The following is a 27,153-nucleotide window of genomic DNA, read 5'->3' as shown; positions in this document are numbered from 1 at the left end:
TGTCCCATATTTCTGTAATTTAATTCTAAAGATTGTGGGCCCCCAAATTTCTGTTATAAGTGGAAATGCAGACTCCAGACTTACTGCTGCCATATTCCACACAATCATGGCTTCCACACTCAAGTGACCCATTTATAAATGTCCCAAACTGGCCAGCAGTGAAGAAAACCTAGGTTACAACATGGCGGTGCTCACTGATAATAAACATCTGCATATTATTCTCAGGCTAATCATTCTATCTATCAATTATGTTTAGTGTTTAATGTACCTTTAAATCAGCAGCAGATGGCAGTGCAAACAAAATCCGTAACTCGTTTAGGGAAGTGAAGTTAAAAAGTCACTGAAGTAAAGTTTGCTAATCACATATATTTAAAGAGGAAGAGAAGACTTCTTAAGTAGTTTATGTGATAAGTATTCATATCGACGGCATGGATTCTATTACAGTCTGTCTGACATTCATTTGTAAGTATTGAATACAGGAATATACCACAAATAATTGATAACTCATTGATAGAAGTATGTAAGATAACAAATATATAAAACTGGGTGGGGATATGACTTGAAATGTAGATTTTTTTTGCTTGAAATGCTCTTTAAAATGTTACCATTAATTACTACATATATGAAACTATGCAAATCAGCTGAGGAAGCTATAGCTATTGTAGCATTAAATTAATGGGTTATATGATTGGCAAATTCAGAAAACTATAACTTCTATGTAAAGTTCTGAAGCTCTCCTAAGGCTGTTCAAAGCATTCCTGGGTCACAAGACAAAATAAGAAGACACTACTTTTTCATTTACATTATTATGAATCAGATACAGCATGCAATTTTAAACAACTTTTCAATTTACTTTGAATTTACAATTAATTTGCTTTATTTTCTTAGTATCTTATGTTGAAAACCATACTTAGGTAGGCTCAGGAGGAACAATGCACCACTGAGAACTAGCTGCTGATTGGTAGCTGCACATATATGCCTCTTATCATTGGTTCACCAGGTGTGTTCAGCTAGTTCTCAGAAGAGCATTGCTGCTCCTTCAACAAGGACTGCCAAGAGAATGAAGCAAATTTGGTTTTAATATCCCTTTATAATATATAGTACATATTTACTCTTGTAAAGAGGAAATGTGAGGCTGGCAATTGCTATTTTAAAAGAAAAGCAAAGATTCAAGAACAACAAAAAATGAGTTGAATATTTCATCAAATTATTTTAAGAGACTTAACTAAAAGTTTAGAAAAATGTATATTTTTCTATTCTACAGTAGATTTTGTCTACATCTTTTTTTAACTATTGCTTTTATTAACTCATTACAATCAGATAGTTCCATTTAAAACAAAAATTGAGTATATTTTAACAATAAGAAGTTGTTTCTAAATAAGAAATATTTTCTTTTTTTGTTGGGTGAGACTCTATTGGTGAAGTTATGTTAATGTTATTATTAAATCATTTCACAAAACAAATTTTCTTCTAAAGCTATTTATCTGAACTGTCTCATTGAATAAATTAAAATAACAGTAAACACTTTGAAATTACAATTTCTCATACAATGCTTAATTACACACAGTAAAACAAATTTGCAATTATATGTTCCTTATTTATTTTGACCCCTTTTCCTGTAATTTACATCTGAAAATTGTGGATTTTCCAGTCCTGAAAACTGAAAGAGCACACGGCAGGTTACACAAGCCTAACCTTGCCACATATATCTCTCTTGTTTACAGTGTGCTATCTTATCATTTCTGCTGAAGCCAAACAATAGACATTTTATTAACACAATGCCATCAACATGCACTGCCTTCTCCATTTGGCTCTTCCAAATTATTAAAGTGGTCGATGGAGTCTGACCTTTGTAAAGCAATTGCAGAAAACAAGTTTTTAATCTGTGCTAATAAGAATCTGATGGTATGTTAATTTGGAATACTGTAGAACAATTGAATTACAAAGTGTTTACTGTCCCTTTAAGACTAAATGGTTAAAAAAGAACAGAGATTACCTATATATTTATTTTCGATCTCTTTTTATTTATGATGATTGGATACTTGAACTTCATCATTTTAGACTACTTCAATTCCAAACTGGTTTTACTGATCCTGTTAATTGTTGTAAATTTGTATAGTAGTGGAAGAAGAGGATTCATTCTCATACTTTCCCCCATGGTGGAATCAAGTTTATTACTAGAAAAATGAACCCTTTTACTACTATTGGTGGAGTTACCATAGACTCACTATCCCTTCTAAAGGTGCCATCCAATCCCCAATAAATGAATATTTATAATTCATAGTCTTTGTCATCACTTTGGTGTTTATGAACTTTTCATTATGATATATTTAATGTGAGTTCAAGTACCCCTATCAGGCCAGATATTTTGTATATCTTAATCAGAGCACAGGTTAGATAATCAGCTAATTGATGAAATCAGGTTAGTAACCATGGTTACTGATCAGATCATTATTTCACCTGTGTTCTAGTTAAAAAGATAGGAAAAACAAAATTAAACTTGCATGATTCAGATAGAGCATGTCATTTTAACCCTTTCCTGCCGGGGTTAAAGTGTCTATATTGGAACAACTGTGTGCACGATCGCGAGATTTCAATTATTGGATCGGGTCTGGGGGACGTCCCTATAACCCTAGGAACGCCCTCCAAACCGCGATCAAATCTGAGACGCACAGTAGGCTTCAGGACAGCCGTTGGCTATGACGTTTTATTCCGTCATAACGGCTTTAAAGCCCAGTGTAAATATGACGGAATAGAACGGCATAACGGAGTTAAAAGGCTAAGACATTTAAATTCACTTCAATTTTCAAAAGTGCTTCATTCTCTTGGTATCCCTTGTTAAAAATAAAATATACGCACATATCCTACACTAGTGGGAGCTAGCTGCTGATTGGTGCCTGCACACATTTGTCTCTTGTGATTGGCTAAATAAATAAGTTCATCTAGCTACCAATAGTGCAATGATGTTCATTCAGCAAAGGATAACAAGAGACTGAAGCAAATTTGATAATTGAAGTAAATTGGAAAGTTGTTTAAAATAATATGTTCTATCCAAATTTGGGGGTTTTCTTTCCCTTTAAGATATCATATAAATCTTGCATGTTAGGGGTACTTGAGGACGGAGTTGAGAAACACTGATCTATAAAAAGCAATAAATGGTGGCAAACTGATGGACAATTATAGAAATTACAGTATAGAAATATATTTGTTTTAGATTCTAACAGTTGTGTACTTAATTCTATTCTATTAAATTTATAACTCCAGAAACTCTATAGCAAATAAAAGATTAAGCTTGTAATAGTGTTTCTAAATTAGTAATTACAGAACCTTTTTTTCTAAATTGATCTGTGTGATGGTGTCTTTTTTCTGGAAATAGGGGCTCTGTTAGGCCCCACTCTGGTTACATATCACATTTAAGTGCTTTCGCAGTAGTCACACTCCACTTTAATTTTCAAGTGATCACCATGATAATGATGATCACCTTAAAAGTAAAAAAACAACACCCCCTAATGTTAGCATTCAATGTAATATATTTAAGGCTGAATGGGACTTTCTGTTTTGCATATGTAAATTTGACCCTGGATAGTCTCCCTATGGGTGATGGGGTAACCAGACGTGGACTCCTTGCCCAATGTGCTTAGAGGAATATGGCTGCACTTCACTGACGAGGCCCACAGAAGGCCGAAACGATTGTCTGGGGTTGCCTTTTCCTTGTTCAGAGGATAATTGCCTGGTATTTCGGGGCTGGACTGACCATGTCAGTGGGATCAGACTGATATACTACAGGAAAGTTTTTCTCTGTGAAAAGCACAATTGGGCAGAAAGAAGCTACTACCAGGTGGTAACCGGGCCATAGAACAAGCTATTTATGCTGCTGTTCGTTCCTGGCAGACTGCTTCTCTTTCTGTTTTGCATATGTGAATGGGACTCAATACTGGATAAATGTTTATTTAGACTGATATTAATGTTGGAAGCATATATGGTAGTAGTGTAAAGGGGATATAGCACATTCTGATCAAAGAACAACTTGCCCAGCAGAAATGTATCTTAAGTAGAAATAAAAAGGAGGTAATTACTTAAAGAGGCACTCCAAGTAGCCAGAGAAGTGAAAAAGACAAAATCTTAAAAACAGGAAGAACAAGCTAGCAATTATGACCCATGTTTTGTTAGACGAGAGAAAAAGGTTTAAAGGGACAGTAAAGTCCAAATTAAACTTCCATGATTTAGATAGGGCATGTAAATTTAAACAACTTTCTAATTTACTTTTATCAGCAAATTTGCTTTGTTCTCTTGGTATTCTTAGTTGAACGCTAAACCTAGGTAGGCTCATATGCTAATTTCTAAACCCTTGAAGGCCGCCTCTTATCTGAATACATTTGGCAGTTTTTCAAAGCTAGAGGGCGTTAGTTCATGTGTTTCATATAAATTACATTCTGCTCATGCACGTGGAGTTATTTAAGTGTCAGCACTAAATGCCTGAACTGCAAGTCTGTCAAAAGATCTGAGATAAGGAGTCAGTCCGCAGAAGCTTAGCTACAAGGTAATCACAAGGTAAAAATTATATTTCTATAACAGTGTGGTTATGCAAAACTGGGGATTGGTAAATAAAGGGATTATCTATCTTTTAAAACAATAACATTTTTTGTGTTTACTATCCCTTTAATTATTTTGATCAAGCACTTTAGACTTCCTTACGGTGCAACACCCTAAAATTCCTATATTTCACGTGTTCCCTAAAGTACACAAATCTATTGAAAATGTAAAGAGTAGGCCAACTGTCATTTGGCATTAACACATTACTTGAACCCTTATCACAGTGGCTGGACTCAATATTAAAACCAATGGATTTGGAGTTAACGAGTTATCCAAGAGATACTATACATTTAATTAAAATAATTGAAAAAGTCAAGCTGTCTGAACAATACATGTGGCTAACAGTAGACATCACCTCCATATATAGTTCTACACCCCATGAAAAGAGACTTTTAGAACTAAAATATTTTCTGGCTCAAATAAATATGTATACAGATAATTTCCAAAATTATGTGCTGATGGTAGCAGAATTCCTGTTAAAGCATAATTATTTTAGTTTTGATGATAAATTTTATCTCCAGCAATGTGGGACAGCTATGGGAGCAAAGTTTGCCTAATCTTAAGCCAACCTATATTTAAGCTGGTTGGAGCTGTCCAAATTTTTTTGAGAACAAAATCAGTACAGACCAAATAGCATAATGTATAGACGATTTATAGATGACCTAATATTTATATGGAAAGGACGGAAAGAGACTTTAAAGAGTTTTATAGATCATCTAAACAAAAATTATATGGACATGAGATTTACATTTGAAACAGATCAAAGAGAAATATCCTTTTTGGATGTTATGTTAAAAGCAGCTACAATAAATAACACCATTGTCACCACAATTTACAAGAAGCCTATTTCCAGAAATGGCTTATTACTTGTAAAAAGCAACCACCCTAAATAAATCTAAAAGGCAATAGCAAGGGGATTAAAAGGAATTGTTCTTTAAACGTTAGGTCCAGATTTTGGAAAGGCATCTGAGAGGAGAGAGGTTTTTCAAATAAAATGAATGAAGGGGCAAAGTATTCTGTGTTACATATGAATAGAAAAACATTAGTAAAAGATGTTATAAGGTCTAAGGAAAAACAGGACAGAGATAGAGCTACGTGTGATGAAATACATTCTGCAATATTTTCAAACTTGTAGAGTAGTTTGAAAGCATTTACCAATGCTAAGTGCAGATGACCGACTAAAAGATATAGGGCTAGATTACAAGTGGAGTACTAATTTATTGCCGGCCCATTTACTAGCACATGATAAATAACCATCCATTACAAGGGGCTGGTTATTGCTACTGAAAGCTCGTGGTAGCAATTAGCGCTCAAAAAAATAAACTAGAGGTCAGACCTTTGGTTAATTTTTAAAATGTGCCCCAATTGCCCCCCCAAAACAATGTGTGTAGTGGCTTTAATAAAATAAAAAAATAGTAGATTTTTTTTTTAAATAAACTGCACTAGGCCGTTTTTGGGGCTAAAGTTGGAAGGTGTGGGGTGTTAAGAAACAAAAATGGCACTGAAAAGTGTCTTTACATTACGGTCTATGGGGACTCTGTGTTCCCAGTAAATATATACAGTATGTATATGCTTATATACATATATATTTATGTGTTAATTTGCGTATATACACATATCAACACATAAATATACATATACAGTTATTTCTGCTGCGCGACTTAAACCCTTTGCTGTGCTAGTTCTCATGCTATGCGTGCGCTGGTATTACCAAGTTGAGCTCAAATATCACTTTCGCTGAAGCAATATTTTAGGTTCAACTTGTAATCTGTAAACTCATGGTTGATATTTGAAGGGACATAAAAATGTACATTTGCTGAATGTAAAGTGTGCAACTTTCTTAAAGTGGAAGCAACATTCCAATCTGCTGTGACTGCATAGGTGTTCAGTATCAAATCCTGTAGATCTGCATATGTAATCTATTTGATAACATGCACACTCTGCCACCTGCAGTTTGTTGGAAAAACTACAAGTGAAGTCAGGATAAGGATTAGCGAGCACCTCTCTAGTATCCTATATAATAAAAGGCCAAGTATGTTTGTCCAAAGTTGTCATGCGCAGTATAGACTGCGCAAGGACAAACATACCTGGCCTTTAACAGCAAAGATAGTTGTCCGAAGCGGCCATGATGTGGGCGTGGCCGGGTGGGAGCGTGCGTGATGGGGGCATTGCCAGGTGGGAGCGTAGTCAGATGGGAGGGGGCGTTGCAGAGAGAGCGCAAAAGATGGGGAAGAAAGAGCAAAAGAGGGGGGAGAGAGAGCAAAAGAGGGGGGAGAGAGAGCAAAAGAGGAGGGAGAGAGAGCAAAAGAGGAGGGAGAGAGAGAAAAAGAAGAGGGAGAGAGAGCAAAAGAGGAGGGGAGAGAGAGCAAAAGAGGGGGGAGAGAGAGAGCAAAAGAGGGGGGAAGAGAGAGCAAAAGAGAGGGAAGAGAGCAAAAGAGAGGGAAGAGAGCAAAAGAGAGGGAAGAGAGAGCAAAAGAGAGGGGGGAGAGAGAGAGCAAAAGAGAGGGAAGAGAGAGCAAAAGAGAGGGGGGATAGAGAGCAAAAGAGAGGGGGAGAGAGAGCAAAAGAGAGGGGGGAGAGAGAGCAAAAGAAAGGGGGAGAGAGAGAGCAAGGGGTGGGACCACTGTACTGCAAATAAATGGCCCGTGTACACGGGCTTTAGGACTAGTAACAATATAAAATAGAAGTAAAACCTATAAAAAAACAAGATGTTGCCCCCATTGGCAAAACATTTTATTACACATCATAATAAAAAAAAGTGGACACATTACAGACAAAAACACCAGAGGGTCTAAACTCTAGATATGACCTCATAAATTCCCCTGTCCATAGTAGGTGATTGTCATAAAAATATACTGTGAGTAATAAAAAATGAGAAGTGTAAATAGTTATGAAAATAAATAAATAAATATACATGTGGAAGGAATGTGTAAAGTGTAACATAAGAGGATAGTCTCTATACTGACAGAATATAATAAGCAACTGTAACGTGCAACTCTCTAGCAAAAAAAAAAAAGAACTTCTGTTTACAATAAGATATAGAAATGGTTTATTTATATACATTTTATAGAAGGTTGCAAGTAGGATTCAGTGATACTCCTAAGGTCAGTGCTAACTCTATGTATATAGAAGAAAAATGGTTAAAAGTAGATTGTGATTTAATTGGATAAGGCTGTATATATATATATATATATATATATATATATATATATATATATATATATATATATCTCAAACAGGGGGCGAGATTACAAATACAGCGCAGGCTTCAGCACAGCTGCTGAAACCCGCGCCGCCTGTAATTTCACCTCGCACATCGGGATATCCCATAAACCCCGTCTGCAGTTTATAAAGTGCCGTAAGCCAGATAAACTAGCGATGTCAGAAATGTGCGTTAATACAAATTTCTGGAGTAGCCAGCGCCTAAGAAAATAAAAAATAAAGTCAAATCTCCTGTAAAAGTCTAACCCGCCTCCCAAAAATAAACCCGTAAAACCTCTATATCCGCCATAAAAACCACATCGGAACTAATAATAAAAGTATTAACCCCCCACAACGCAATAAGCCTAATTAAACTATTAACTCATTATCAGCCATTCACTAACATCGCAATCTACCTAATAAATGTATTAACCCCTAATCTGCCATTCACCCACATCACAATCTACCTAGTAAAAGTATTAACCCCTAAATCCGCCAACCCCAACATCGCAAACTACCTAATAAAAGTATTAACCCCTTATCCGCCATTAACCCACTTCACAAAGTCCCTATTAAAACTATTAACCCCTAACCTGCCATTAACCCACATTGCAACAAACTTTATAAATCTATTAACCCCTAATCCGCCAAACCCGCACAATGCAATAATCCTAATAAAACTAAAATCGCCAAACCCACACAACGCAAATAACTAATTAAATTACTTAGCCCCCTAACCTAACACCCCCTAACCTAACACACCCTAAATTAACCTCAACTAATTAAATTACTTAGCCCCCTAACCTAACACACCCTAAATTAACCCCAATTACCTAAATTACAAAATACTAAGTTACAAACAATTACAATTTTACTTAAAAATAAAAAAACTAAGATGAAATTAATCTAAGATTACAAAAAAAGTCTAACATTACAGAAAATAATAAACAAAATTATCCCCCCCAAAAATTAAACCTAATCCCTATGAAAATAAAAAGCCCCCCAAATTAAAAACACAACCTAATCTAAAGCTAAACTACCAATAGCCCTTAAAAGGGCTTTTTGTAGGGCATTGATCTAAATTAAACAGCTCTTTTGCATTTTAAAAAATTCTGCCACACTGTATATGTGATACCAAAACCGCGTAAAAACCGGCGTCGCCATCTTTTGCGGGCTACGCCGCATATGTAATCTTGCCCAGGAAGTGCACTTCAGCCTATGAATATGGCTGAGTAGATGAAATGTGTCAAACTGATAGATACAGCCCTGTCTGTTTTTATATTAAGATGTTTTTACAGAGTTGAATAAAGCTGATTGCAACTTTTAATCCGAGATTGGGTCATTTTTTACTTTACTACGTTGTAATGGTGATCACCTGCCACATATACACACCTGTAAAATGTTTAATGAGGGTGAGGGGGGCTTTTAGGGGTTATTGTGTAGGTGATTGTCATAAAAATATTTCAAATATATTAAATATGTAAAAATATTTACTGTATGGGGGTTTTGGCTCCAAAGAAGCCTATGTCCCCTAAAGATAGCATAAAACACATATACACATAATACCCCTCAGAAGAAATAGGGGGATTACCCATTTTCAAAACTCTAGATAGAAAGGCCCTTCTTTAAAAGAGAAGTCACATGCCCAGATAGCTGTCAGCTGATGATTATGTCATGAGTGAACCCCTGATAGAACCATATGCATATGGAACAATATATATCAAGAGGCAGAGGACCAGTTAAGGAGCAGCGGTCTTAAGACCGCTGCTTCTTAACTGTGGCTCACGCGGAAACAAGGGGATCAGGGGCCTATACGTGGGACAATAAATTGCCAGTTTGAAATATTTAGGAAATAATTACTCCTGTGTTGCCATTGTTTATGAATGACAATGTTTTTTTGCATTTTATATGGTAGTGTTCTCCTATATTGCAGTACAGGGGAAAACATGTTTAAATCTTTGTGTAAAAGCAGTCAGAGCCAAATTAAAATCAGCTCCAGCACAGGGGTTTGAAAATGCTCAGTAGTGAAGGAGTTAATTAAAGCCTCCTGTGTCAGCAAATCAGAGCAAATGGCAAATTTATATACAGCCTTCCAGTTGGTTAAAATATTTGACACAAAATATTTTATATATAAAAATGTATAATCTCCTTAAAGGGACAATTAACTCAAATTGTAAACTGCATGATATTGTACCTACATATCTGAGAAGAATTGTGCAATGAATAATGCATATTTATTTTGTCAAATGAGTATACTGTTTTATGTTTTTTTCCATTTGTTATGATAAGTTGTTAAACCTGATGTGTCTGTATTTGATGTGTTTTTATCCTTACTCCCATATAACAGGGCTTCCGTGTTTTACTCTTAGATCTAGTAAATGCTTTCTTAAGAATATTATTAGAGTATCCTCTCTCTTTGGATCTGTCTCTTAAATTCCTTGATTCCCGTCAGAAAAGTTCATTTTTAGTCGTAAATACTGGCTATAGGGGATGTTATTAATTCAATTTTGAGGGTGATGACTGTTGTATAAGAGTAAGGTATTACCCGCAGTGGGTTTTCTATGTGTAGTGGTCTCTAATTTGTTTGCAGTTCTTCTGATATTAAGGTCCAGAAAGGTTACAGTGTTTGTACTGTGGGGAAATGTGAATTTTAGCTTCGAATTATTAGTATTCAGATTATTTATGAATTGTTTCAATTTATCCTCTGAGTCTTCCCAAATTAGAAATATATCTTCTATGAATCTTAGCCAGAAAGCTATAAAGTTCTCTCTATTGAATTCACAGTCCAAAATACAATTCTGTTCCCGTCTTCCCAGGGGTGCAACATGTCCCTATTGCAGTTCCCAATATTTGTTCATAAAATTTACCATTGAACACAAAATAATTGTGCTCTAAAATAAAGGTTAATAATTCCAGCACAAATTTAGTATGTTTCTCATATAGACTGCCTCTCTGTTCTAAAAAGTATTTACATGCCTCAATAACCAATGTATGAGGTATTGAAGAGTATAAAGACTCTACATCAATTGCCACTAGTAATGTTTTATCACTTACAGAAAAATCATCTAATTTTGTAAGTACATCAATGGTGTCCTTGGTGTATGATGGAAGATTTAATAAAAATGGCCTGAGGCAAAAGTCCACGTATTGACAGATTTTCTCAGTAAGTGAACCTAGATCAGAAACTATAGGTCTGCCGGGTGGTGGGATTTTCCCTTTATGTAGCTTTGGTACTGTGTAAAAGGTAGGTATAATTGGAAATTTCACTTTTAGGAAATTCAATTCATTTTTGTTTATTATATTATCTTCCAGGGCTTTGGAGAGTATAGTGGATAATATGTCACTATAAATTTCTATACAACTATATTTGAGTTGTTTATACTGGTTCTTATCTTTGAGTTGTCTTGCACATTCCTCTACATACTCACTGTTGTTCAAAATCACCACATTACCCCCTTGTCTGATGGCTTTATCGTTATAGATGGGTCTTCTCTTAGGTCCCTTATTGCTTGTCTTTCTTCCTTACTTAAGTTATCCATAAACCCACTATTTGTGCCTAGAAGATTAATGTATTTTTTCTACCATTTTTACAAAGTTATGTACCATAGGTGTTGTAGAGAGGGCATGCATATATTGTGATTTCGTTTTTAAATTGCTAAAACCTATTTTATTAGATGTTTTATTCACAATTTCTGTTATTGCTTTTATTAGATATACTTCCTTTTTCTAAGATTTCTAGACTTCTTAATGATTGAATTTCATGCATGTTCCATGCTTGAGATTTATTATTGTGTACATGTTGTTTTTTTAGAATTACCTTTCTAGCTAAAAGATTTAGGTCTTTAACTAGTGTGAATTTATCACATTTTGCTGTGGGAGAGGAGAATGAAGAAATGTGTGTGGTGTTTGGGATAGCGCTACTTAAAGCCAAAAAGAGATTTTTTTAGAACAGTAATATAGAATATCCAATATGTCTATTATAATCCAATATCCAATATATCTATTACATTTATCGTGATTCAAAGTATATAAAATTATAACCTGACCGTATGATGTCACTTAAATATAGAGTGAGGCAAAAGGATAAATATAATATGACATTTAATATAAATGTATTCCAAAAGTTATAAATTAACTATGTTAACAATAGAGTTCATAATGTGATGCCGGCATCAAATAAGTTAAAATACATCAAATTCAGCGTGAATTAAAAACAATAAAGAACTTGGTAATATAACAATAATTAATAGTAATAGCTGATTAAAAACCAAAGGTCTATAACATAAATAAGGACTATACAGGATGTAAGTCTGATAGCGTAAAAAGCAGCGATATGTGCCGTTAATAATGGATACCTTACATGAAATGTGCAGTTCAGAATTGATCGGGACTCTCAATGTGATACAAAGTATTGGAGAAAATTTCTTGCAGGTATTCTCATAAGGGCTGTTGGCAATTTCCTCTGCAGAAATACACTGACCCTTGCACCGGAACTCATCTGAGTGGTGACTGTAAGCCGTGGTTCAAGTGAACTGAACGCTCTGAATACTTCCACTTGCTCCGGTCTGAATTTGCTCCACAATTTGCTACAACAGTTTCCACACTTAACAGAGCACTTTGTTACTTTGATCTGAGACTGCAACTCTTGTCTAAGGACTCCATCTTAACTTTTTCTACAACAGTCTCACAGACTCCATCCTAATTTCTGCAGAGGAAATTGCCAACAGCCCATATGAGAATACCTGCAAGAAATTTTCTCCAATACTTTGTATCACATTGAGAGTCCCGATCAATTCTGAACTGCACATTTCATGTAATATCGCTGCTTTTTACATTATCAGACTTACATCCTATATAGTCCATATTTATGTTATAGACCTTAGGTTTTTAATCAGCTATTACTATTAATTATTGTTATATTACCAAGTTCTTTATTGTTTTTAATTCACGCTGAATTTGATGTATTTTAACTTATTTGATGCCGGCATCACATTATGAACTCTATTGTTAACATTGTTAATTTATAACTTTTGGAATACATTTATATTAAAAGTCATATTATATTTATCCTTTTGCCTCACTCTATATTTAAGTGACATCATACGGTCAGGTTATAATTTTATATACTTTGAATCACGATAAATTTAATAGATATATTGGATAAGAATATTACTGTTCTAAAAAAATCTCTTTTTGGCTTTAAGTAGCGCTATCCCAAACACCACACACATTTCTTCATTCTTTGGTGATTAGTTTGGAGGTCTAATCACACTCATTGGGATTAGTTTAAGAGATCTGAGTGTAGTATCTTTAAATACCCATCCCCCTTTCTTCGTGGGAGAGGGGAATGTAAGGACTTTACTAAGAGTTTCAATGTGTGCTCTAGTTAAGTTTTTAGTAGATAGATTGACTACATTTACTTGTTCCTTTTCTCTTTTTGCTGCTGCCTTGTTTGGTAACCTCTCCTGCCTCTCTGATTTTCTGTGTTTCCCTTCTCCTTTTGGGGTTCATCTTGAGTCTAAAAAAAAAACCTTTCTTTTTGTCCCTATAGGTTTGGTTTATTTTTTGTTGTTTATGTCCACTTGAAGTTTCAGCTTCTAAGCTACTTGAGAAACCTAAGGTGTAATCGTATACTTATTATCATTATAGTCAGACCAATCTCTCTGTAATATTCTTTTCTTCCTAAATTTAACCGAGTCTTGTATTTTACGTAGCTCCATTTTTACTACTCCCAGTTGCCTCTCATATTCCTCATTTCCTTCCATTTCTCTATATTTTCTTAATTTTGTTTTAGCTCATTTTGTGTTTTAGTTAATCTCAATTTATTCTCTTCTACCATTAGCCTCATCCATTTCTCTGAACATTCACTATTATATTGTTCCCACTTTGTTTGGAAGTTTTCTTGGAGTGGTTTGCTTAAATTAGAACCTGGGGGCCGAATTATCAAGCTCCGAATGGAGCTTGATGTCCCATGTTTCTGGTCCATAACCTGTCCGCCTGCTCTGAGGCGACGGACAGAAATCATATCCGATCGGGTTGATTGACACCCCCTGCTAGCAGTCGATTGGCCGCCAATCTATAGGGGGCGTTATTGCAATGATAAATGCTGAGAGCGTATGCTGTCGGCATTTATCTATGTGCAGCGGACATGATCCACAATATCGGATCATGTCCGCTCGCACATTGATAATTCGGCCCTAAGTCTTTTTTTTTATCCTTAATCCCCTCTGGATCATTTTAGATTCTAAATATTTATTTAAGCTACAGATTTCCCATTTTAGTCTTTGTTCTTTTAGCAGTTTCTTTTTATATTATTTAAAAGTTTTGTATATGTTGGAATTGTCTGCTACTATGGTGACTATATTCCCTCCTTGTGTGGGTATAGTGAAAGTGTCATCCACATAAAAATTCCATCCGTTTTCATTTAATTCAAACATGTGGGAAATTGTTGTAATAAACACTTTATGTTCATACCAATGGAACCTCAAAGTAACCTTCTGCCCTCATATACTAGTGTGTTCACAGTTACTGGAAAGACCACAATACGGGTCAGAACAATTGGAATATAAATAGTACCAGCACTACACAAAAATGGTTAAATAGTCGAATAGATTGAGATCAGATATTAGAACCCTGGTGTACGTCTAGGATAAAATGTATTAACCTATTTGCTTAGTAACCAACTTGTCTATATTAATTTCCATTAGTTACATAGCTCCCTAAAAAATCGAAAAATGAAAATTAAGTACATCAAAAGAATGCTAAGGTTCTGTTAATAACCATTCCCCATTAGAAAGACATATCCAAATATATATCAAGAAATCCAATGATGATTGTTGAACAATATCACGTCTGAGCAAAGAGAGGAAATGGTGTAGGTTAATTATTGTCAGTAGACCTAGCGCAAGTATATACACCTGCAGCTCACTTCAAAGGGTCTCCTAGAAGACCTAATAATAATCAGTGATATAAGCTGATGAAGTGAGCGCCAAAAAAGGGTGAGGTGAGTGTTTAAAATGTCACAATTTTATTATACACAATAATATAAAACACAAATATAACTAAAATTCATGGATCCATGAATGACATATTAAGAAATTAATCAAAAAGGACATGTACTTAAAATTATGGTGAACGTAAGCTTATATAAAACAACAATCTTCACATAAAAATGATGAAAGTGACTTGTGATGAAAGTGACTTGTGCAAATGTTGTTGAAAAAAATGCCCAATTGGGTTGTTAAAGTAGGTTCAAATTTAATTGTCCCAATGAGGTGTGTTCTATGAGAGTGTCCAATGGATTAATAGGTGATGGTGTGGAAAAAATATGTAAAAAAGTTAAAAAATTCCAAAGTTGTGCAATTGTGAAAATATAAAAGGTGAAAAAAGTATAAAAATATAAAAATAAAATAAACATAAAAATGTGTATCGATAAAAATGTCAAAGGTATTCTTCAAACAATCCAAAGGCAACAATAAAGGAAAAAAGTGTGAGTGAGACTGAGGTAAAGGTGGTGAACTTCTGATATCTTCTCTTAATGATATCCCATCAGTAAGTGTGAAAGTATCCTGAATAATCCTGTGAAACAAAAAAAGGACAATACTGCAGAAAATATAAAACGCCTTGTTAGGGTATCAGAAAATTGCTTAACAGTTAAACGTTGACACTTTTCGGCCTGATAACAGTCCTTTTTCAAGAATTCATAACTACTGGTCTCAGATGGTGGTATGGATCGTGTCAGTATAGGCTGTAACGCAAGCGTTTTAGCCTCACCGCACAACCTGTTATACCGGGGCTATGAAAAGCCCATGCAAAAACGTCATTTTTTTGAGTGCGGAATGGACGTTAGGTTACATTATGCTGAAATTGCCATTTTTTTCAGCGTTAAAAGCCATAACGCAAAACTCGTAATCTACCCGTATGTGTGGAATGTAATATATGGGAGGCTAGATAAGAAATCGTAGGGGGTGGGTACAAAGTGTTCTATATCGCTTATGTAAATTAAATTAACTAAAATAGCCAGATGTACCCTCAGTAGGTGTTGTAACAAAAAGGAGAATGAAACAGGGTCATTTCAGCTGTCAAAGAAACAGTAATGCTAACAGTAAGAATAAACACGTAATGAGCCGCATCTAGGAAGTAGATAAACTTATGGCCCACATTAATCAAGCCTGTTAAACGGTTCAACTTTAATTTAACTAGCAAGATTGCTGAGATCAAAAGGAGGATATAGAGTATGTCCCTTAAAGATCATTTAGGAGCAGCTATGCGGTATGATAATAGCTAAGAAATAAAAAATGATACATCTGTCTACCATAAATGGTAGAACATATATACAGAGAAATATATGCAAAAAGAAAGAAACAATCCTAATAAAAAAATAAAATAAACATATATACAGGAGCTACAGGATATGAGGGAAACATACAATCAGGCTCAAACAAAACCCTCAAGTCAACATAGAGGTAAAGAAATGTCTCATGGATTACAGGAAGCAGTGCCAGTCCACTCCAGCTTTGAGGCCTCTCGGGTGGACAGTGTCCAATCTGTAGATCCATCGTGCCTCTTTCTGTAGGAGCCTTTTGTTTCTATTACCTCCTCTAGGTAATGCAGCTACATGGTTTATCAATTGGAACCTCAGATCTTTGACTGTATGTCCTTTTTCCATAAAGTGTCTTTTCACAGGTTGGTCACTTTTTCCTTTTGCTATGGCAGTGTGTATGGCACTCCGGGGATTCACCATTCTCTTCTTAATGTGATTTGATGTTTTCCCCACATAAAACAATCCACAAATGCAACTCAACATGTATACGACATATGGGGTTGTACATGTGAGGTAATGTTTTATCTGGTATCTTTGGTTAGTGTGTGGGTGTCTAAAGTTGTTACCTTGTATCATTGAGTAACAGGTGACAGCTGGGGCATCTGTAGGAACCCTTTTTGGTAGGTTTTAGCCATGATTGTTTCTTGTAGCGGTGTTGGGGGTCAGTCAATACTAGTATGTCACGCAGAGTCTTACCCCGTTTGAAACCATCTTTTGGTGCATCCTATTTCCCATATGGTAAAGATGTTTCACTGCTAACCACATGCCAATTCTGATTCAACAGTTTTCCCATTCTCCTCAGTTGTAGGTAGTGGAGAAATTCATCCTCACTGTATCATTGTTATCCTTCATGGTCGCCATAAGTTCTTTTTGTGTTGTCAGTGTAGCTGCTCTCTTAGCTAGGACAATATCCTCATTCTTATAGCCTCTTGCAGCAAACTTGATTTTCATCTGTTGGAGTTGTAGAGTTTTTTTGTGCATCTGCTGTATTGTTCCTTGTTACCCTTAGCATCTGGGCCTTGGGAATAATTTTCCACCAGTGATCTGGATGACTGCTGTTGGCGTGCAGAATCGAATTCCAATCTGTTGATTTCTGGAAAAGTGTGGAACCCAGTCTGTCATCTTCCTTATAGATCCGTAGGTCTAAGAAATCAATTGTGGTCTTTCTTTAAGTGATCTTTAGTTTAGTAGGGCAACTGGACTCATTTAGTGTAGTCACCATTATATTGAGTGTCTCGTCATCATCTTTCCATATAAACAGGATATCATTGATATAGAGACGATAAATATCACCTTTGGATTTTGGTATATCTGTAGTAGGGTTCCTACAAATGCCCCAGCTGTGTCACAAGTCACTCAATAATACAAGGTAACAACTTAAGACACCCAAACACTCACCAAAGATAACTGTCAGGGTGTCAGGAATCAGACTGGAGACGAGAAGTGTCAAAAATAATCATACCTTTATTTATAACAAAAAAATAATAAAAAAGTCCACAAGTCAAATAACAAGCCAGGGAGTCAAAAACCAGAGCTGTAGTCAGATGAGCCGAGTCAGGAGCCAAAGTGAATAGTCAGACGAGCCAGAATCAGGAACATGGAAAACAGCAGAGGTCAGGAACAAGCCAGGGATCATAACCAGGAAGGACGTCAGACAGGCCAGGTAATACACAGGAACTCTCACAAACAGGTCTGAGACAACGCAAATGCAAAGTATACTGAACAGAGGCCCTTTAAATAATAAGTGATGACATCACAATTCTGAGACTGCATCCTGTCTCACACAGATGCTGCACACCAGTCTGGCCATAAAAGGAAGTGCAGGAAATGAGCAGCATCCCCCACAATGCACCATAGTCAGCAAGAGAGGTGAGTGAAATGGCTGCCAGCAGCACATGGCAAGCAAAACAGGGAAAAAACCCTGACAATACCAGATAAAACATTACCTCACATGTACAACCCCATATGTCATATGCATGTTGATTGCATTTGTGGTTTGTTTTATGTGGGGAAAATGTCAGATGGCATTAAGAAGAGAATGGTGAATCACCAGAGTGCCATACACACTGCCATAGCAAAAGGAGAAAGTGACCAACCTGTGACAAGAATCTTTATGGAAAAAGGACATACAGTCAATGATCTGAGGTTCCAATTGATCGACCCTCCCCTTACGATTTCTTATCTAACCTCTCATATATTATGTTCCACACATAGTGATTACTTGAGTATAGGTAGCCGTGCGGGAAATCCAGCCTGGGGCGACCTCCTGCACGGCTATTGCTGAGGTGGAAACGTCACCCTCTCAGCAAATAGTGTTCTGCCATTGCTGCCTTAGCAGCTCTAGTGCGGCCAACGCTGCAAACAAATAAAGGAGCTTTCAGAATTATTTATACTTCATGACTGAAAGTCCCCTTTATTTGTTCCACTGGTAAATCCTAGCGTTTTCAGAAATGCTAGGATTTACCATCACTTTAGCTTTTTCTGTTGTTTAATTTTAGCTATTATAATAATTAATGTCATTTGTTTTTTATATTACAGGTTTTTATTAGCTGGATTTGTAGACGCACAGTGTAAGTATTAATCTAATTATTTATGTCAAAATACACAAAACAACTATTATTCTAAAAGAAAAATACATTATAGCGAAATAGAAGTGATTGTAAGATACTAACATTGAAAGTAAAATATTCTGAATAGTATTGTCTGCAGATTATATGGCTAGATAGTGATGTGGTTGTTAGAGTGGGACATGATAAGCAATATCGCGATCATGCTAACTTGTGCACGCATAACAAGTTGAAATATGTGTATGGTTGTATATATATGTGTATATTGTTGATTAAAAAAATATATATTTCTATTGGGTCCAACCTTACCACGTTAGTCACGTGGCAAAATTGTACCCAATAGTGTAGCGCATGTCATGAGTAACTCAGATCCTGTCATGTAGCTCCACAAGTTTTTAGCGCACTGCACATGAGGTGGTGGCAGCTAGTTCAGTGCGGCGCTGAACAAAGTCTTTGACTCCCGGTCAAGTGTGTCTGTGGCTGTCGTCAAAATGAGGAAGCGGGACACCGGTCATCAGGATGAACAATCCTTGCTTGAGTGGAAATTTTAAGTGTTACTAACTACTTTAGTCAAAGAGACACTCACTCTAAGTGTCTGTCAGTGTAAAATTTGAAGCTGGGGGGTCTGGGCGCGGTGGCTGCCGCAGCATCAGAGCCAGCCTGGTACAACTACTGGTCCACACCCGCCGGGGGGAGGGGGACTCTCTAAATGACCCATACATCTGGCATCAAGTCCCAGTGTCAAAAGAGGTCAATGTTTTGCTTTTCTAGCCATTCTAATTAGCAGTTAAAGGGACAGTCTACAATAGAATTGTTATTGTTTTAAAATATAGATAATCCCTTTATTACCCATTACCCACTTTTGCATAACCAACACTTTTATATTAATATACTTTTACCTTCGATTACCCTTGTATCTAAGAACCTTCTTCCAGCCCCCTGATCACATGACTGTGACTGTTTATTATATATTGTCTTGCATTTAGCATTGTGATGGGCTAAATCTTAAATAACTTTCTGTGCCTGAACACAGTGTTATCTATATGGCCCACGTGTACTTTCAGTCTCTTTGTGTTGAAAAGGAATTTAAAAAGCATGTGATATGAGGCAGCCCTCAAAGGCTTAGAAATTAGCATATGAGCCTACCTATGTTTAGTTTCAACTAAGAATACCAAGCGAAAAAAGCAAATTTGATGATAAAAGTAAATTGGAAAGTTGATTAAAATTACATGTCCTATCTGAATAATGCAAGATTAATTTTGACTAGACTGTCCCTTTAATTACCATCTAGTGAGATGATGAGTATATTGCATGCAGACATTGAGGACAGATCATACCTGCATGGCCCTCTTTGCTTGCAGTCTGGATAGTAAGTGAAAGCATCGCAGCCGCCTCTCTATTTCTAACAACTTCTGACAAGGCTGGCACCCTTTTGTATTAAATTTTAATTATGACCTCTTAAAGAAATCAAGTGTAGTTGCTATTATCTAACCCCAGAAAGATTCTCTGAATTGTATGCTGGATTTTCTAAATGGATAGATGTTGCAGAGATAATAGGATGTAACCTTAATCTATTACTCCAGTCAATATTGTAGCCAGCTACTGTATGGCTAAGCAAAAAGTTTAAATCACTAAAATATTACTAAACATGATGCAACAATCAAATGTGTTTTATAGTATTAAACATATTTTATTTTAAAATTGATATTAGTTTTAGACTATGCATCTCTGTTAATCAGCATATTAGATAATCTTGTTTATTTAATCGTATACTCTGCATGTTTTAGTTTTATATGGTCATGTGGTATGTGTCTGCATGTATGTGTATGTGGTGTGTGTATGTTGTGTGTCTGCATTTATGTGTATGCTGTGTATGTGGTGTGAGTATGTTGTGTGTCTGCATGTATGTGTATGTTGTGTATGTAGTGTGTGTATGTTGTGTGTTTTCATGTATGTGTATGCTGTGTATGTGGTGTGTGTATCTTGTGTGTTTGCATGTATGTGTATGCTGTGTATGTGGTGTCTGTATGTTGTGTGTCTGCATGTATGTGTATGCTTTGTATGTGGTGTGTGTATGTTGTGTGTCTGCATGTATGTGCATGCTGTGTATGTGGTGTGTGTATGTTGTGTGTCTGCATGTATGTGTATGCTGTGTATGTTGTGTGTCTGTATGTATGTGTATGCTGTGTATGGAGTGTGTCTACATGTATGTGTATGCTGTGTTTGTGGTGTGTGCATTTTGTGTGTCTGTGTGTATGTGTATGCTGTGTTTGTGGTGTGTGTTGTGTGTCTGCATGTATGTATATGCTGTGTATGAGGTTTGTGTATGTTGTGTGTCTGCATGTATGTGAATGCCATGTAGTTTCTTTATGTTTTGTGTGTAGTATATGTGTCAGTACATTTAAGTGTTTGCTGTGTAGTATTTGTTGCTGTGTGTGTGCATGTTTGTTTGCTCTGCAGTGTGTGTGTGTGTATGCCGTTTGTTTCTGTGTAATTGAGACTGTGTGTACATGTGTTTGTGAGTTTATGTTGTGTTTCTGCATGTATGTATGTGTATTCTGTGTGTGTATGTGTGCAGATGTTTAATTTTCAGTTCTGCAGTATGTGTGTGTGTTGCTGTGTATTTGAGAGTGTGTGTTTATGTTGTGTGTGTGTATGCTTTGTAGTGCGTGTTGCTGTGTGTGACAGGATTTGGGGACAGACATCAGGCTTCCAGTCTCAGTGAGTATTAAATTGCTAAGAGTATTTGAATATATATATTAATGACACAGGATTAACAGAATTTTTTTATACATAGAGAATATCACCTAGATTACAAGTTTTGCGCTAAACAGGGTGTGAAACGAACGCAACAAAAGTTGCGTTATTTGACTCTCCATAGCGCTGCCATTACGAGTTTCTGCAAAGCCTCCATGTGGGTGCGATATGGTTGCGTTAAGCTCCATACCGCACAAAATCCAAGGGTTGATTTGACGTGCTCGTGCAAGCTTTCCCCCTTAGACATCAATGGGGAGAGAGTGTAGAAAAAAAACCTGACACCTGAAGCGCGGAATGGCGATCTCCGTAACGCAACCCCATTGATGTCTATGGGGAAAAAAAAAGTTAAGTTTAAACCAAACACTCTAACATAGACCCCTAGTCTAAACACCCCTAATCCGCTTTCCCCCGACATCGCCGACACCTAAATAAAGTTATTTACCCCTAATCTGCCGCCCCGACATCGCCGCCACTAATAAAAGTTGTTATCCCCTCTTCCGCCGCTTCTCGACATCGCCGACATGAAATAAAGTTATTAACCCCTAATCTGCCGCACCCAACATCGCCAACACCAAAATACATTTTTAACCCCTAATCCGCCACTCCCGACATCGCTGCACTAATAAAAGTTATTAACCCCTATTCCACCGCTCCCCGACAACGCCGCCACTATAATAAATTCATTAACCCACATCACGCCACTAAATAAACCTATTAACCCCCAAACCGCCAGCCCCCCACATCGCAAAAAACTAAATAAGCTATTAACCCCTAAACCTAACAACCTCCACACGATGGAAATAAAATTATCAGGTAAGCATATTTATGGTTTTCCATCTAAAGGGGAGGAGAGTCCACGCTTCATTCATTACTTTTGGAAACATATACCCAAGCTCTAGAGGACACTGAATGAAACCGGGAGGGTAAAAAGGCAGACCCTAATCTGAGTGCACCACAGCCTGTAAAACCTTTCTCCCAAAAACAGCTACCGCAAAAGCAAAAACGTCAAATTTGTAAAACTTGTAAGAAGTGTGTAAGGAGGACTAGGTAGCCGCCTTACTAATATGCTCCATAGAGGCCTCATTTTTGAAGGCCCAAGACAAAGCCACAGCTCTAGTTGAATGAGCCGTGATCCTCTGAGGAGCTTATGTCCAGCTGTCTCATAGGCAAGTGTATCAAACTCCACAAGCCAAAAGGACAAAGAAGTAGAAGAGGCCCGCTTCTACAGAATCTTAATGTCAATGAATGCATAGACTCAAACGGAACCTTCTGCAATACTTTAGAGGAACAAGTTTAAGCTCCATGGCCTGATTCTAGACAGAGCCTGAACAAAAGATTGAAAGACTGATAATGCCGAAAGTCTGTCCCTTTAAGGAACTGCGGCAAGACCCTCTCAAAACCATCTTAGAGAAAGGACAGAATCCTGGATACCTTCACCTTGGTGCAAGAAAATCCATGCTTCTCACACCAGGACAAGTCCTTCCACACCTTATTGGTAGATGCGATCACGAGTGACTGGTTTCTTTGCCTGAACTAGAGTATCCAATCACACCTTCAGAAACCTCTCTTGGCCAAGACTAGCGTTCAACCTCAATGGCAGTCAGCCACAGAGAATCAAGATTTTGATGTTTAAAGGACCCTGTTACAGCAGATCCCTGCAACAGAGTAACCTCCATGGTGGAGAGGATGACATCCCCACCCTCGATCTGCAAACCACGTCGTCCTCCGTGGCCATGATGGAGCAATTAGAATGGCCGAAGCTCGCTCCTGTTGATGTGTGCCACTACACAAGGAAGATGTGGTAACGGTTTGAAAAATGTAAGATAGGCTGAACCCCCAAGGCACCGCTAAGGCATATATCAGCTCTGCCTGGGGATCCCTGGACCTTAACCCGTATTGGGTAGCTTGCAATTGAGTCTGGAAGCCATGAGATCTATCTATCTATCTATCTTTTTTTTTTTTTTTGTAATTGTTTTGGTCACTTTGGTAGCACTCCCACAATATGTGTGTTAAGATTAAACAGTCCTTTTGTGGTGTGCGTAACCAAAAAACCCCTTGTTGTATTTCTTAAATAGGGACCAAATCCCTCCCCTTTGGTTACTGCACGCCACCCAGCCCAGGTGTGTTCCTGATAAATATACTCAATAAGCTAGAAAGCTTCACACTGTGTAGACATGATTTGCTGCAGTGTGGAAACTGTTAGTATAGGACCAGTCTTTATGGGACACCTTGTAAGTGGTGACTGGCTTAGCAGAATATGATCAATTTGTGTGACTAAGATCCCATTTCATTTAAAGGCATTTTTTTTAAAAACAAAAATAAGTCAATATTATGCGAGATATTTAATCCCATTTTTATTTGAACTATGTAGTATATATTAGCAGATAGAAGTATATTTGTTTTTGCAGCACAAATATAAGCTCATATTATTGCGAGATGTTTATCCCAATCGTATTAGAAGCTATGTAAGTATATTTTACAGACAGAAGCATATACAAATATGCCATGAAAGAGTGGACTTAAGTGGTTGGATGTGCCCCAATATTTTTTGTTGTTATCTATGCTGAAAATCATAAGCCCTATAACCTCCATACACTGAGGCCACCGAGGGGCTTGAGGAGGACTGAAGGGCAAGACAAGTAGAAGCAATGTTCCTGCGTCGATGATCTGTGAGAAATATTTTCAAGGACATAGAGTCTATTATCATGCCAAGGACTCCACCCTAAGTTATCTTCCAACCGTGAGATTGAGCAAAAGAAGAAGAGCCTCACAATAATTCCTCTGTGAGACTGAGCGACGGTGCCTGGTCTAGGATGTCGTCCAGATAGGGCACCACAGCAATGCCTCTGGATCTGGCCACTGCAAGTAGTGCCCCCAGAACCTTTCATGAAGACTCTCGTGGGCCATCGCTAGACCAAAAGGAAGGCCACAAACTGGAGTAGTTTTGGTCCAGAAAGCGCAAATCTTAGGAACTTGAAGTGGTCTCTGTGAATTGGTCACATGAAGGTAAGCATCCTTCAAGTCTATAGTCGTCATGACCTGTCCCTCTTGAACTAGGGACAGAATAGATCTGATCGTTTCCCATTTTGAACAATGAAACAGCCAGAAACCCATTTAAAAAATTTTAGGTCCAGAATTGGGCGGAACGTGCCCTCCTTTTTTGGAACCACAAACAGATTTGAATAGGTTACCTAGACCCCTTTCTACTTGGGTACTGGTATGATAACACCAAGAGAGGAGAGATCCCCCACACACTCTAGAAAGGCCTCTCTCTTTTCTGGTCTTGAAGACAGGTTTAACAGGAGGAATCTGCCCCTGGCGGATGGGATCTGAACCATATCCTGTAACCCTAGCGACAACCTCCAGAATTCAAGGTCCTGAATGTCCCACAACCAGGCTTCTGAGAAGAGAATAATTGCCCCCTACTTGGCAAAGAATGACTGGGGGATGAGGGAATGTGGGAGAGGTATTTAAGGCCTTTGGCTGGGTGCCTTTGCCCCTCCTGGTGGCCATTTTCTTAATTCCCAAAAGTAAATGAATGAAGCCGTGGACTTTCCTCCCCTCTAGATGGAAACTTATAGCTTCCTTTGGATTCGGGTACCCACTTATATGCTGATGATGCCAAATCTATCTTTCCTCTCCTAATATCTCTCCCTCTTTACTCAACCAGATTTCCAACTGCCTCTCTGCAATTATACTCTTGGATGTCTTCACACTACCTCCAACTCAATCTGTCCAAAAACTGAGCTGCTTCTTATTCCCCCTCTACGAGACATCCAACACTTGACATTTCTCTGACGGTTGGAGACTCTATTCTCAACACCTCACCCCAGGTCTGCTGGTCTTGGGGTCACACTAAGACTCAGAGCTCACATTCAACCCACATATACAAGCACTTACCAAATCCTGCCATTCACACCTATGCAACATTTCCAGAATTCGTCCCTTCCTTACTCAAAAAACTACAAAAATATTTATTAATTCCCTCATTTTGTCACACATTGATTATTGCAATCTACTCCTAAATGGCCTTCCAAAACACCACCTCTCCTCCCCCAATCTTATTATGAATGCTTCTGCTAGACTCCTCCACCTAAGTCGCTGATCTACATCAGCTGCTCCACTCTGACAGTCTCTAAACTGGCTCCCCATACACTCCAGAATACAATTTAAAGTATTAACCCTAACTTACAAAGCACTTAACAGTCTAACTCCCAACTATATTTCCTCTCTCATCGTGAAATATTCCTCACCCCATCCTCTTTGATCAACCTCTGATGTCTCTCCACGCCTGTTATCTCTACGTCCCACTCCCGCCTCCAAGACTTCGCACTTGCTGCTCTTGTCCTCTGGAACTCTCTAACCCGCTTCATAAGACTGTCTCCAACCTTGTATAGCTTCAGACGCTCCTAGAAAACCCACCTATTCAGAGAGGAATACTCTCCTCCATCCTTATCTGAGCCAAACTAATATATGAAATGCCTGACTAACTGCAGGCCCTCTTCCTCCTGTACTAGATTTGTTATGTTTTGTATTTTATCAAAAATCTTTGTCATTGTATATCCCTATGATTGTACCCAGCGCTATGGAATTTGACGGCACTATACAAATAAATGATAATAATAAATAATAATAATTAACTATCCGCTAGATTACGAGTTTTGCATTATGAGTCAAATAGCATTGTTATGGCCCATAACACTTAATTTTCCCTAATGCTGCTATTACAAGTCTTGTTGGTGTAGGTGTACCATACACCTTTTAGCCAGTCAAGCAACGTCAGTACTGCACTTTTAAAAAAGTCCTTTTTTAATGGGACTCCAATAGCGCTGGTATTATGAGTTTGCCTGGGAGGCCAAAAAGTGAGCGGTACACTCTATAACCACAAGATCCGTACCGCCATCTAAAGTCAGTAGTTATGAGTTTTATGTTACAAAAGTTGTACCATAAAACTCATAACTAAAGTGTTAAAAAGTACACTAACACCCATAAACTACCTATTAACCCCTAAACTGAGGCCCTCCTGCATCGCAAACACTATAATAAAGTTATTAACCAGTATCTGCCGCTCTGGACATCACCGCCACTATTCAAATATATTAACCCTATTCCACCGCTCCCTAACATTGTCGCCACTATAATAAACATATTAACCCCTAAACTGCCACCCTCCCACATCACAAACACTATTTAAATATAATTAACCCCTAATATGCCATCCGCCCACACCGCAGCTATAATAAACCTATTAACCCCTAAACCGCAAGCCCCCAACAACGAAATATACTAAAATAAACTATTAACCCCTAAACCTAACGCCCCCTTAACTTTATATTAAAATTACAATTTCCCAATAAAATAAATTAATTTTAAACTAACAATTAAACTAAGATAATTATTAATCTACAATTAACTAACTACCAATTAGAATTAAACTAAACTACAATTAAACTAAACTACACATTAAAAAAAAAAATGACAAAAAAAAATATCGAAAATAAAAAGAATTACACCTAATCTAATAGCCCTATCAAAATAAAAAAGGCCCCCCCCAAAATAGAAAAACCCTAGCCTACAATAACTACAATAAACTACCAATGGCCCTTAAAAGGGCCTTTTGTGGGGCATTGCCCCAAAGATATCAGCACTTTTACCTGTAAAAAAAAATACAAACACCCTCCGCTAAACAGTAAAAACCCACCACCCCCACAA

General features: G+C 37.2%; 1 protein-coding gene across 5 annotated transcripts in view; it reads left to right on the top strand.

Annotated features, from left to right (window-relative positions):
* The first annotated feature begins 381 nt into the window (after nt 1-381).
* LOC128638648 (uncharacterized) overlaps nt 382-27,153 on the top strand; it is a 421,261-nt gene continuing 394,489 nt past the window's right edge. For 4 of the 5 annotated variants that reach the window (XM_053690743.1, XM_053690741.1, XM_053690739.1 and 1 more), the window contains exons 1-2: nt 382-464; nt 18,657-18,687. In XM_053690743.1, coding sequence (XP_053546718.1) covers nt 429-464; nt 18,657-18,687 — 67 coding nt within the window. In that variant the 5' untranslated portion in view covers nt 382-428. The remainder of the gene's footprint in view (nt 465-18,656; nt 18,688-27,153) is intronic. The other variant, XM_053690740.1, reaches the window with a different exon arrangement.

This window comes from Bombina bombina, chromosome 8 (assembly GCF_027579735.1).
Source record: "Bombina bombina isolate aBomBom1 chromosome 8, aBomBom1.pri, whole genome shotgun sequence".
Taxonomy (NCBI): Eukaryota; Metazoa; Chordata; class Amphibia; order Anura; family Bombinatoridae; genus Bombina; species Bombina bombina.
The sequence above is the reverse complement of the archived record's forward strand: the minus strand, read 5'-3'. Positions and strand labels throughout refer to the sequence as shown.